This window comes from Bubalus kerabau, chromosome 15 (assembly GCF_029407905.1).
Source record: "Bubalus kerabau isolate K-KA32 ecotype Philippines breed swamp buffalo chromosome 15, PCC_UOA_SB_1v2, whole genome shotgun sequence".
Lineage (NCBI taxonomy): Eukaryota > Metazoa > Chordata > Mammalia > Artiodactyla > Bovidae > Bubalus > Bubalus kerabau.
In genome coordinates this window covers 79,916,331-79,930,460 of record NC_073638.1, presented here as the reverse complement: position 1 = coordinate 79,930,460, position 14,130 = coordinate 79,916,331, and the positions used below count along the sequence as shown (strand labels likewise).

General features: G+C 38.7%; 1 protein-coding gene across 1 annotated transcript; it reads left to right on the top strand.

The window, feature by feature from the left end:
• The first annotated feature begins 7,368 nt into the window (after positions 1-7,368).
• LOC129628471 (olfactory receptor 8K3-like) lies at positions 7,369-8,310 on the top strand. The gene has a single exon (XM_055547909.1). The coding sequence runs from the start codon at positions 7,369-7,371 to the stop codon at positions 8,308-8,310; it is 942 nt and encodes a 313-aa protein (XP_055403884.1).
• The last annotated feature ends 5,820 nt before the right edge of the window (positions 8,311-14,130 follow it).

Sequence of the window (14,130 nt, the reverse complement as noted above, 5' to 3'; positions counted from 1 at the left end):
GTGGTTCCTTTTATTATGGAGGTTCCTGGCTGTGGGTGGGGTTGGATGTGTGGCTTGTCAAGGTTTTCTGGTTAGGGAAGCTTGTGTCGGTGTTATGGTGGGTGGTGCTGGATTTCTTCTTTCTGGGGTGCAAGGAAGTGTTCAGTAATAAGTTTTGAGATGTCAGTGGGTTTGGTGTGACTTTGGGCAGCCTGTATATTGAGGCTCAGGGTTATGTTCCTACGTTTCTGGAGAATTTGCATGGTATGTCTTGCTCTGGAGCTTGTTGGCCCTTGGGTAGTGCTTGGTTTCAGTGTAGGTATGGAGGCATTTGATGAGCTCCTATTGATTAACTTTTCCTAGATTCAGGAGTTCTCTGATGTTCTCAGGATTTGGACTTAAGCCTCCTGCCTCTGGTTACAGTCTTATTCTTACAGTAGCCTCAAGACTTCTCCATCTATACAGCACCAATGATCAAACATCTAGGTTAATGATGAAAAGTTTCTCCACAGTGAGGGACATCCAGAGAGGTACACAAAGTTTCATGGAGAAGAGAAGAGGGTGGATGGAAATAGAGGTTACCAGGTGGAGAAGAGGGGGAATCAAAAGGGGAGACAGCAAGCTAGCCAGTAATCACTTCCTTATGTGCTCTCACAGTCTGGATCCCTCAGAGTTGTTCACGGAGTCACACAGAGAAGAAAAGAGGGAGGAAGGAGACAGAGGTGGCCAGGAGGATAAAGGGGGGAATCAAAAGGAGAGCGACAGATCCAGCCAGTCATCAGTTCCCTAAGTGTTCTCCACAGCCCAGAACACACAAAGAGATTCACAGACTTGGGTAGAGAAGAAAAGGGGGAGGGGGGAGATAGAGGCTACCTGGTGGAGAAAAAGGAGAGTCAAAAGGGGGAGAAAGCAATCAGGCCAGTGATCTCACTCCCAAGTAAAAAATCAGTACTGAAGATTTATACCCTTAAAGGTACAAAGTTTAAAACAAATACCAAAAAGCAAAGATTAAAAATCTTGAGTAGAGGTTAGATTCTCAAAAATACAATATTAAAAACAGAAACAAAAACAAAACAAACCCCAAAAAACAAACAAACAAAAAAAAAAGTGACAGAAATTATATATATAGTTTGTTTTAAAAATAGGGTCTTTCTTTTCTTTTTTATTTTTGCAAGGTAATAGAAGATTACAAAAATGAAAATTAAAGGAGTAATGGGGACAAAAAATAACAAATAAAATAAATTTTAATTAAGAAAATGATAATAGTAAAAATATATCTAAGACTTTCTCTGGAGCTGTTGCAGACAGTGTGGGGTCAGTTCATTTTCAGATAGTTCCTTGGTCTGGCTTGTACTTCTCACAGTCTTTGGCCCCTTCCTATGTAGTTGGTGCTAACTACAGGGTTTTAATCTACTGCACCTGTCACTTCCAAAGTGGTTCCCTCTGTTTATGTTAGTTTCTTCTGTTTGCTGGTCTCTTCAATGCTGATTTCTGCCCTGACACAAGGGGCACAGTGGTGGTCACTCTTTTTTAGGCTCGCTTGTTCAGTCGTGCATAGTGGAGGGAGGAACACTGCAAACAAATATCACTGGTGTGTGTTCACAGTGATTCAGCCACACTGGGTTTGCCCCTGCTCATGGCGTGTGTGCTTTCCCAGTCTACACTGCTGAGACTTTAGGTTGCTCTCCTGGGAACTGTCTGATGCAGGCCCTGGTTTGCATGCACTTCCCAGGTGTAAGCCACTCAGGTTCAGGTTCTCGGTTAGTCCACAAAGGTGCAGACTTGGTTGGGCCTGCGTTTTGCGCCCATGCCAGGTCCAAGCAGCTCAGGTGACCAGGTCCTTGGCACACATAGTCTCCCCCAGTTGAAGGTTGTGACTTCCCCCTCCCTGGTCCCAGCTGCTCGGTTTTCTGAGTGTACAATGGGCGTGCCTTCTCTCTTCTGGAAAGCTGATCTCTGGCTACAACCCTCCCGGCGGATGTTGACCGTCCAAAATCCCAAGAAACCTTGGTTAGCAACGAGGTCTGCTTGCAGTTGGTATAGGATGCCTTTCTGGAGCCACGATTGCCCCCTTCTGGCTCTGGCTGCCCTCGCCTGTCTGTCTCCAGTGGGGGATGGACCAGTCTGCAGCTGGCTAGCTCTGCTCAGTCCTTTGTTCTGTGAGCCTGACTGGTGGTGGTTAGGGCTTTTTGTGGGATCGTGGGATAGCTATCCCACAGTCTGGTTTGTTATCTCAAGCTGGTTCCCTCAGATTGCCTTCAGGGCATTCAGGCTTGGTCCTTATCCTAAGCACTGCCCCTGGCTCCTCCCTGTCCCTCCCCCACATGCTAGTGGGGGATGCAAGCATCAAGGATGTTGCACCACTGAGAATTGCTGTTGGGCATGTAATCTGTGGGGTTTGATTATTTATTTATTTTTCCTCCCAGTTATTTTGCCCTCTGAGATCCCAATGCTCAACACAGACCCGTTGGAGAGAGTGTTTTCTGGTATTTGTAAACTTCTCTCTCTCTTTTTAAAATATAAATTTATTTATTTTAATTGGAGGCTAATTACTTTACAATATTGTATCGCTTTTGCCATATATCAACATGAATCCACTATGGGTGTACACGTATTCCCCCTCCTGAACCCCCCCTTCCACCTCCCTCTCCATACCATTGAAACATGTATAATATCATATGTGAAATGAATCAACAGTTTAGGTTCGATGCATGATACAGGATGCTCGGGGCTGGTGCATTGGGATGACTTCTCTCTTTTTTAAGACTCCCTTCCCGGGATGGATCTCCATCCCTACCTCTTTTGTCTTTCTTTTTATCTTTTATATTTTGTCCTACCTCCTTTTGAAGACAATGGGTTGCTTTTCTGGGTGCCTGATGTCTTCTGCCAGCATTCAGAAGTTGTTCTGTGGAATTTGCTCAGCACTCAAATGTTCTTTTGATGAATTTGTGGGGGAGAAAGTAGTCTCCCCGTCCTATTCCTCCACCATCTTAGGACCGCCTCAGAGTCTTTTTTATTATACAAAGTTAAAAATTTCTTGTTCTAGTTCTGTGAAAATTTTCACATGATCCTGTTATCCCACTCCTGGTCATGTAACCAGAGAAAACAATAATTCAAAAAGATACACCGCAGTGTTCACTGCAGCTCTATCTACAATAGTGAAAACATGGAGGCAACCTATTTGTCCTCTAACAGATAAAAAATGTGATATGTTTATAGAATGTAATAATGCTCAGCCATAAAAATGAGTAACAGTGGATGAAATAATGGCATTTGCAGCAACATAGATGGATCTAGAGACAATCATATTCATACTCAGCCAGGCTGAGAAAGACAAATGTTGTTTGATATCACTTATATGTGGAACATGAAAGAAAGTGTTGCAACTGAAACTCTATATAGAATAGAGATAGACCCTCAGACATAGAAGTGAAACTAATGGTTACCTGAGTGGGGAAAAAGGGAGCAGTTTAGGAGTCTGGGATTGACATAAACACACACTATATATAAAATAAATTGCCATAAGTACCTATTGTATAGTACAGAAAACTATATTCAACGTTTTGTAATAGCCTTTAAGGGAAAAAAAGATGAAAAAAAATGTTTACCTATGATTGAATCACTTTGCTATACACCCAAAACTAACACAGCATTGTAAGTAAATTATGCTTCAATAAAAATACAAAAAAAAATTGTCTTAAAAATTTAAACATATCTAAACTCTAACATAATATTTATCCATTTCACTGCCTTGTACTTACCCAAGAGAAAGAGCAGCTGATTTTTTTCTATGCAAATGTTAATAGAAGCTTTATTTATATTAGTCTGACCTTGGGAACAATCTAAATGTTCCTGCACCGAGGATGAATAAGTAAATCATGACAAGTGAATTCCATGCTTCTGTAAAGAGTAATAAATTATTGGTACACACAAAAATATGACAAGTCTCAAAGTTATTAAGCAGAGTAAAGGACGCCAGACTTAAAAGATAAGATAATCTAAAATTTAGTTGCAAAAACATTCTAAAATGAAGATTCATTTATAGTTGTACAAAGCAGATCAAACAAGAAATGTCAGAAATTAATAAAACATGTCATACAAGGCATACAATGTGGAAAAAGAAAGAAATTAGATTCTCTCATAACTGCAAAGGACCTGTTTTCTAACAGAAAACTTCAAGGAACCCTGTCATAAACGTGAGTTCAGGAATCCCCTCACAATTGTGAGTTCAGCAAGATAAAAGGAAATAAACTCAACAAGCAAATATCTTGTCAATGCATATATATATATATATATATATATATATATATATACATGAATATATTGATATAATACATAACATGCAGGAACCAAAATATGCATATTTTTGACTTTCCAGGTGGCACAGTGGTAAAGAATCTGCCTGCAATGCAGGAGACACAGGAAACGTGGGTTTGATCACTGGGTTGGGAAGATCCCCTGGAGGAGGAAATGGCAACCCACTCCAGTATTCTCGCCAGGAAAACCCCATGGACAGAGGTGGGCTACAATCCATACAGTCAAAAATTGTCAGATACAATTGATTATGTAAACACACATGTATATATATACATATACATGTGCCATTTACAATACAAAGGGTAATGAAATAATAAACTCAGAAAATGTGCAGGATATATATGTTGAAAAGTATGCTGGTTAAATAAATCAAAGATCTGAACACATTATAAGACATATTGAGCTCATAGTATAAAATATTCATAGATGGGGAAGAAAATTGAAGTAGGAATTGGAGTTGGACAGAATGAAATAAATGAAGATGGCAACTAACTATGAAATGAGAAAAATGAGCAACTAATGTCTGCCTCAGAAGTGAAGAAAAACAGCAAAACCAACTAAATCAAGGAAATAACATGTCACATTTACCTAATGTGTAATTTTAAATCCTTTTAATTAAAAAAATAATATATTAAAAATGAGTTTTGACATTTCTCTACCCTTGAATTTGACAGTTCACCCCTTTGAGCAGACCATTGTAGAAATGAGCCTTTACTAAATGTATTAATACATCATTTGAATCAAAAGCCCCACGTGCTAAAAGTGGGAAGTTAACTAAGAGTGAAAAATAAGAGTTAAGTAAGTATTAAAGTTGCTCACTGGTGAATATAAATTGTCCTTGACAATTATTGAAAGACCTCCAGACATTTTGTTGCATTCTCCTAGGCATTAGGGCTAATCAACAAAGTGCTTGACATCTCCTCAGGGAGAGTCTCAAAGGTAAGGGAATCCATATATTGTTCTCAAAGCCATGTAAGAAATACAAGAAGTCAACACAGAAACTTCATTACAGGTAAAAATAATATTGCATGTGGTACAATATGCTACCAATATCCACAATATTTCAGTGACATTTGCCAAGTTCCACTTTAATTCTATGACATAGATTCTACATTTAGTTATGGGATAGGTGGTGGGGTGAGGACTGAAATAAATTATATGTATTACATCCTACTTGACCAATTCTTCACTTACCCATCACTATAGCCATGACAGAGACATAAAACAACAGTCCAGAGAATATGTTTATATGGTGAAGAAAATCTCTTTCAGGTAAGTTGCTATCACTATTAGAAACAAATAAACATTAAAAACAAAACAAAACAAAACTATGTATTTGACATTTGAGAACTATTTCCAGGTAAGATAGACTCATTGAATTATTGACTCTTCATGTATCTTTCCTCAAAACTGTGCACACTCTTTTCCATTATATGTGGTAATAAAGAGTTTTAGATAATTTACACTATTGACCCAGATTAATCCTTTGTTTTTGTTCAGTCACTAAATCCTGTCTGACTCTTTGTGACCCCATGGACTGCAGCATACTATGCTTCCCTTTCCTTCACTATCTCTTGGAGTTTGCTCAAATTCATGTTCACTGAGTTAGTGATGATATCTAGCCATCTCATCCTCTGCTGCCCTCTTCTCACCATAAATGAAGGCACTGCAGAAACTGTATTTATAGGCATATATGTTCTATACATGGACATACATGTCCTATACATAGTCAGGCATGTTCTGGTATGACTCACCATGTGAACAAATTTAATTCCCACTGTGGTCCATTATGCATTTCTTATTCATACACTTATTCATAACTGTCAGGTGTGCTAAATTCAAGTCAGTACCACCTGAAGGAAAATATCTTTCACAGACTATGTTTGAGTAGTGGGTTATATGAATTTTGGGAATTTTTGGTTTGGAAATTTATTGTATAATTAGCATATGCATTATATGCTAGACAGCATATTAAAAAGCAGAGACATTACTTTGCCAACAAAGGTCCATCTAGTCAAGGCTACGGTTTTTCTAGTAGTCATGTATGGATAAGAGAGTTGGACCATAAAGAAAGCTGAGTGCCAAAGAATTGATGCTTTTGAGCTGTGGTGTCAGAGAAGACCCTTGAGAGTCCCTTGGACTGCAAGGAGATCCAACCAGTCAATCCTAAAGGAAATCAGTCCCAAATATTCATTGGAAGGACTGATCTTGAAGTTGAATCTCCAATACTTTGGCCAGCTGATGCAAAGAACTGCCTCATTTGAAAAGACCCTGATGCTGGGAAAGACTGAAGGTGGAAGGAGAAGGGGACAACAGAGAATGAGATGGCTGGATGGCATCACCAACTCAATGGGCATGAATTTGAGTAAACTCCAGGACTTGGTGATAGACAGGAAAGCCTCATATGCTGCAGTCCATGGGGTCTCAAAGAGTCGGACACAACTGAGCAACTGAACTGAACTGAACTATATCCTAGGATAGATGCATTTTTTAAATGCCATTCTGTGATTATGTCTTATAAAGAATAAAGATAGAACTTTAAGGAATAGTATGATAATTATTATAATACCTAAAGTTTTATGATTGTTTAGCTTCTCGGTTTTGCTTCGTTATCTATATTTACATATCTCTAATTGTCTATGTTTCTATACCTATACTATAGTGCTTGTAAACTCGGATATTATTGTGACTACTGGCTCAATATTGTTACAGGTTGTGTATATGATATGTTAAGATATTGAATGCTTTAATTGGCCTATAAACATTACAAGCCAATAGCATTTCAACTGTCAGTTATGGCAGCCAAAATGTCTCCAGACAGTGGAAAAATATTCTTTTGGGGAGTAAAATCACTCTAATTGAGAATAGCTGATCTACCTTCATATCTCTGTCTCTATTTATGTATATTTTAATGTGCAACAGATGGACTTACATTTAAATATTCTAAACTGGAAATTTAAATTTATCTTACTTACCAGTTCTGCATACTAACACATCTAAGAAGATATTTTACACAAAATCTATTGACTCTGCTGCTGTGTCTACCCAGAATAGGTTTCCTCATAAACCTGGATGGAACCACACAATGGAACAGTGCTGAGTGAATTCATCCTTATGGGAATCACAGACCGCCCTGAGCTGCAGGCTCCACTGTTTGGGCTCTTCCTCATCATCTACATGATCTCTGTGGTGGGCAACTTTGGCATGGTCATCCTCACTAAGGTGGACTCCAGGCTGCAGACACCCATGTACTTCTGTCTCAGGCACCTGGTTTTCACCGATCTTGGTTATTCAACAACCATGGGCCCAAAAATGTTAGTAAATTTTGTGGTGAATCAAAATAAAATCTCCTATTACTTTTGTGCTACACAGCTCAGTTTCTTTCTCGTGTTCATTATTAGTGAGCTTTTTATTCTGGCAGCAATGTCCTATGCCTGCTATGTGGCCATCTGTAACCCTCTGCTCTATCCAGTGGTCATGTCACAAATGGTATGTCAAGTGCTGGTGGCAATGCCATATTTCTATAGCATATTTGAGTCTCTTCTTATCACTGTAAAGATATTTGACTCATCATTCTGTGGCTATAATGTCATCAGACATTTCTACTGTGACAGTCTTCCCTTGTTATCTTTGCTCTGCTTAAATGCAAGTGAAATTGGACTGATTATTCTTATCTCAGCAGGTTTTAATTTGATTTTCTCTCTTCTGATAGTTCTTGTATCTTACCTTCTTATTCTTGCATCCATTCTTAGGATGAGCTCTGCTGAAGGCAGGCAAAAGGCTTTTTCTACCTGTGGGTCTCACCTGACGGTGGTCACAGTGTTCTATGGGGCTTTAATATTCATGTATGTGCAACCAGAGTCCCACCATTCATTTGACACAGATAAAATGGCATCTATATTTTACACTCTCATTATCCCTATGCTAAACCCCTTGATCTACAGTTTGAGGAACAAAGGTGTAAAACATGGCCTACAAAGTACATGGAAAAGAATATGCAATTATTTCTCTTAAGTCTTGTGTACAATATGAATCATATAATTTAGGTGATGGGCTTCAAACTGTTCTCTGTGTGTCTCTAAAAAGAATAAAAAGTATGGAAATGTTCAGCACATATTTAGAAATTGCCTTCTAAGGGCTGGTCATACTTCTATGTGCTATATATACTTTAGCACCCAAAGGGGGAAAATATCTGCCTTTCTTGAGGGGAAGAGATGAATTACAAATATAATTAAGTAAATAGCACCATACCTTAGAATGAGTTAGGACACTCTAAGGACAAGTAAAGAGAGTCAAGTGAGAAAGAATAGCATATATAAAAATATTCAAATGATTATCATTATTCCCAACTATTAGAATAAATTTCCTAATGTCTACATGTGTTTGTGCATATACATGTGGTTTTATGTAAGCACATACTTCTGCTTTTATTCACTATACTTCTCTAAAGCATGTATTAAAATTAAACTTATGGTGGTTTCTAGGAGGCTCAGTGTAATAAAATGATTTGAATTCATCATTCATCTGAATTAATTAAGAGGCTCTCTTATCACGTGGAAGAGTTTAGGATCCTGCTCTGTTCTCATCAGTTAAGTTGCTTTTATATATGAGCCCTAGAAAGTCTTTAGACTCAGAACACTTAGCAATTCAGTAACTCACAGCATCTTATTTATCTAAATCAGTAAATTTAGATAAATAAATTTCTCTATAAATTCAAGTTCAGTCACTCAGTCATGTCCGACTCTTTGCTACCCCATAGGCTGCAGCACACCAGGCTTCCCTGTCCCTCACCAACTCCAGGAGATTGCCCAAACTCATGTCCATCACACCAGTGATGCCATACACCAACCTCATGCTCTGACGTCTCCTTCTCCTGCGTTCAATCTTTCTAAGCAGGAGGGTCCTTTCCAATGAGTCAGTTCTTCACATCAGGTGGCCAAAGTATTCTCTGAACCAGGTATGTTTTCTTAATTGTCTTTAATAATATTCTGTACTTGAAAGTTGCTAAGACAGTGGGCCTTAAATATTCTCACCTCAGAAAAAGGAATGATAATCATGCAACGCGAAAATGTTCAGTTCAGTTCAGTCGCTCAGTCGTTTCCAACTCTTTGCAACCCCATGAATTGCAGCACGCCAGGCCTCCCTGTTAGCTAGTGCTAAATTGTAGCCATATTGAGCTATATAAATGCATCAAATCAACATGTTGTCGATTTTAAATTTAAACCATATTAACTGTAAATTATGTCACAATAAAGCCAGAGGGAAAAAAAAATTAAATTTCTTGAGATTCTCCCATGGAATCTTTGAGTTATATTTTTATATTTTATTGGGATCTTGATTTCCAACTGCTTTTTGATCAAACAAAATAGTTACATTTCCTTATCTGTCTGAAAAACAAAAATATTTCTTATTTAAAATTTGTGTTTTAATTATTTTGTACTTTTGCATAAGAGGTCTACTCTATGCTGAACTAGCTTTGTGCCTTTGTTATGGGATAACCTTCTTCAGTATTGGTTCATAAGAGCGTGTAAAAAATCTTTTACTATGTATCCATGCATATATGTGTACCATAATGCATATTTCATTGTAAAATATTTTATTATATTCTATAGTTTTTATTCTATTGTTTGATTGCCATGGTTTGATCATATCATTGTAGCAAACAAAAGGCAAAATTCCATGATTTGGTCAATATTTCTAGGAAAAATGTAATAAGATATGTAACAATTTGTTTATATATGATATGCATACAAATATCTTCCCTGGTGGCTCAGACAGTAAAGCGTCTGCCTGCAACACGGGAGACCCGGATTCAATCCCTGAGTTGGGAAGATGTCCTGGAGAAGAAAATAGCAGCCCACTCCAGTATCCTTGCCTGGAAAATTCCATGGACTGAAGAGTGGTGGGTTACAGTCCATGGGGTCGCAAAGAGTTGGACACAACTGAGCGACTTCACTTTCATCCTCTTCAAAATTATCACTTTTTTGTTTAATTTTGTATTTTTAACATTTATGAAATTTTATTTACATCATAGACAGACTGCACTGTTCTTTGTTCACCATCCTTAAAAACTCAAAAACATTCTTACTAATTCAAGAAAAAGGCAAGTAGGACTCTTCCTTCCCATGATATTGACATTTTAATGGAGGTGGCATTCAATATGGCAAAGAAAAAAAATAAACAGTCCAGATTGGAAAGAAGGAATTTAAATTGTATTTATTAGTATATGATGAGATTGTACAGGTAGAAATATAAGCTATAAAAAAAAACCACATTGCATTAAAAGGTGAATTTCAGTACACACAATAATTTTTATTTCTATATACTACAATGAAATATTAGAATTGAAATTGTTAAATGTTGTTGTTATTGTTCAGTCAACAAATCACATCTGACTCTTTGCGACCCTATGGACTGCAGGATGCCAGGCCATTCTATCCCTCATCAGCTCCTGGAGTTTGCCAAGTTCATGCCCATTGTATTGATGATTCCATCCAATCATCTTATTCTCTGTCACCCTCTTCTCCTTCTGCCTTCAATTTTTCTCAGCATCTGGGTCTTTTCCAATGAGTCGACTCTTCACATCTGCTGGCCAGAGTTTTGGAGCTTCATATTCAGCATCAGTCCTTCCGATGAATATTCAGGGTTGATTTTCTTTAGGATTGCCTGATTTGATCTTCTTGCAGTCCAAGGGACTCTCAAGAGTCTTCTCTAACACCACAATGCAAAGGCATCGATTCTTAGGCTTTCTGCCTTCTTTATGGTCCAACTCTCACATCCATACATGACTACTGGAAAGATCATAGCCTTTTTAAATTGTTAAACACCTGTTATATTTTCATCATAATTATGAAATCCTTAAAGATATATACAAAATATGAAAGCCTGTATGGTAAAAATTAGAAAATATTCCTGAAAGATATTAATTGAGACATAAACAAATGAGATCTTACCATATTTATTTACTGATCTATCCAATATTAGGTCAGTCAGTGCAGTTCAGTCACTCAGTCATGTCTGACTCTTTGCGACCCCGTGAATCGCAGCACGCCAGGCCTCCTTGTCCATCACCAACTCATAGAGTTCACTCAGACTCACGTCCATAGAGTTGGTGATGCCATCCAGCCATCTCATCCTCTGTCGTCCCCTTCTCCTCCTGCCCCAATCCCTCCCAGCATCAGAGTCTTTTCCAATGAGTCAACTCTTTGCATGAGGTGGTCAAAGTACTGGAGTTTCAGCTTTAGCATCATTCCTTCCAAAGAAATCCCAGGGCTGATCTCCTTCAGAATGGACTGGTTGGATCTCCTTGCAGTCCAAGGGACTCTCAAGAGTCTTCTCCCACACCACAGTTCAAAAGCATCAATTCTTCGGCACTCAGCTTTCTTCACAGTCCAACTCTCACATCCATACATGACCACTGGAAGAACCATAGCCTTGACTAGACGGACCTTTGTTTGGCAAAGTAATGTTTCTGATTTTGAATATGCTATCTAGGTTGGTCATAACTTTTCATTAAAGAGTAAAGGTCTTTTAATTTCATGGCTGTAGTCACCATCTGCAATGACTTTGGAGCTGCCCCCCAAAAGTCTGACACTGTTCCCACTGTTTCCCCATCTATTACCCATGAAGTGATGGGACCAGATGCCATGATCTTCATTTTCTGAATGTTGAGTTTAAGCCAACTTTTTCACTCTCCATTTTCACTTTCAACAAGGGGCTTTTGAGTTCCTCTTCACTTTCTGCCATAAGGGTGGTGTCATCTGCATATCTGAGGTTATTGATATTTCTCCTGTCAATCTTGATTTCAGCTTGTGCTTCTTCCAGCCCAGCTTTTCTCATGATGTACTCTGCATAGAAGTTAAATAAGGCTGACAATATGCAGCCTTGATGGACTCCTTTTCCTATTTGGAACCAGTCTGTTGTTCCATGGCCAGTTCGAACTGTTGCTTCCTGACCTGCATAAAAATTTCTCAAGAGGCAGGTCAGGTGGTCTGGTGTTCCCCTCTCTTTCAGAATTTTCCACAGTTTATTGTGATCCACACAGTCAAAGTCTTTGGCATAGTCAATAAAGCAGAAAGAGATGTTTTTCTGGAACTCTCTTTCTTTTTCTATGATCCAGCAGATGTTGGCAATTTGATCTCTGGTTCCTCTGCCTTTTCTAAAACCAGCTTGAACATTGGGAAGTTCATGGTTCACGTATTGCTGATGCCTGGCTTGGAGAATTTTGAGCATTACTTTACTAGCGTGTGAGAAGAGTGCAATTGTGTGGTAGTTTGAGCATTCTTTGGCATTGCCTTTCTTTGGGATTGCAGTGAAAACTGCCCTTTTCCAGTCCTGTGGCCACTGCTGAGTTTTCCAAATTTGCTGGCATATTGAGCGCAGCACTTTCACAGCATCATCTTTCAGGATTTGGAATAGCTCAACTGGAATTCTATCACCTCCACTAGCTTTGTTCATAGTGATGGTTTCTAAGGTCCACTTGACTTCACTTTACAGGATCTGGCTCTAGGTCAGTGATCACACAATCATGATTGTCTGGATCATGAAGATCTTTTTTGTACAGTTCTTCTGTGTATTCTTGCCACCTCTTCTTAATATCTTCTGCTTCTGTTAGGTCCATACCATTTCTGTCCTTTATCAAGCCCATCTTTGCATGAAATGTTCCCTTGGTATCTCTAATTTTCTTGAAGAGATCTCTAGTCTTTCCCATTCTGTTGTTTTCCTCTATTTCTTTGCATTGATCGCTGAGGAAGGCTTTCTTATCTCTTCTTGCTATTCTTTGGAACTCTGCATTCAGATGCTTATATCGTTCCTTTTCTTCTTTTCTTTTCTCTTCTCTTCTTTTCACAGCTATTTGTAAGGCCTTCCCAGACAGCCATTGTGTTTTTTTGCATTTCTTTTCCATGGGGATGGTCTTGATCCCTGTCTCCTGTACAATGTCACGAACCTCATTCTATAGTTCATCAGGCACTCTATCTATCAGTTCTAGGCCCTTAAATCTATTTCTTACTTCCACTGTATAATCATAAGGGATTTGATTTAGGTCATACCTGAAAGGTCTAGTGGTTTTCCCTACTTTCTTCAATTTAAGTCTGAATTTGGCAATAGGAGTTCATGATCTGTGCCACAGTCAGATCCTGGTCTTGTTTTTGTTGACTGTATAGAGCTTCTCCATCTTTGGCTGCAAAGAATATGATCAATCTGATTTCGGTGTTGACCATCTGGTGATGTCCATGTGTAGAGTCTTCTCTTGTGTTGTTGGAAGAGGGTGTTTGCATTGACCAGTGCATTTTCTTGGCAAAACTCTGTTCATCTTTGCTCTGCTTCATTCCGTATTCCAAGGCCAAATTTGCCTGTTACTCCAGGTGTTTCTTGACTTCTTACTTTTGCATTCCAGTCCCCTATAATGAAAAGGACATCTTTTTTGGGTGTTAGTTCTAAAAGGTCTTGTACGTCTTCATAGAACCATTCAACTTCAGCTTCTTCAGCATTACTGGTTGGGGCATAGACTTGGATTACTGTGATATTGAATGGTTTGCCTTGGAAATGAACAGAGATCATATTGTCATTTTTGAGATTGCATCCAAGTACTGCATTTCGAACTCTTGTTGACCATGATGGCCACTCCATTTCTTCTGGGGGATTCCTGCCCGGAGTAGTAGATTTAATGGCCGTCTGAGTTAAATTCACCCATTCCAGTCCATTTTAGTTCGCTGATTCCTAGAATGTCGACGTTCACTCTTGCCATCTCTTGTTTGACCTCTTCCAGTTTGCCTTGATTCATGGACCTGACATTCCAGGTTCCTGTGCAATATTGCTCTTTACAGCATCATC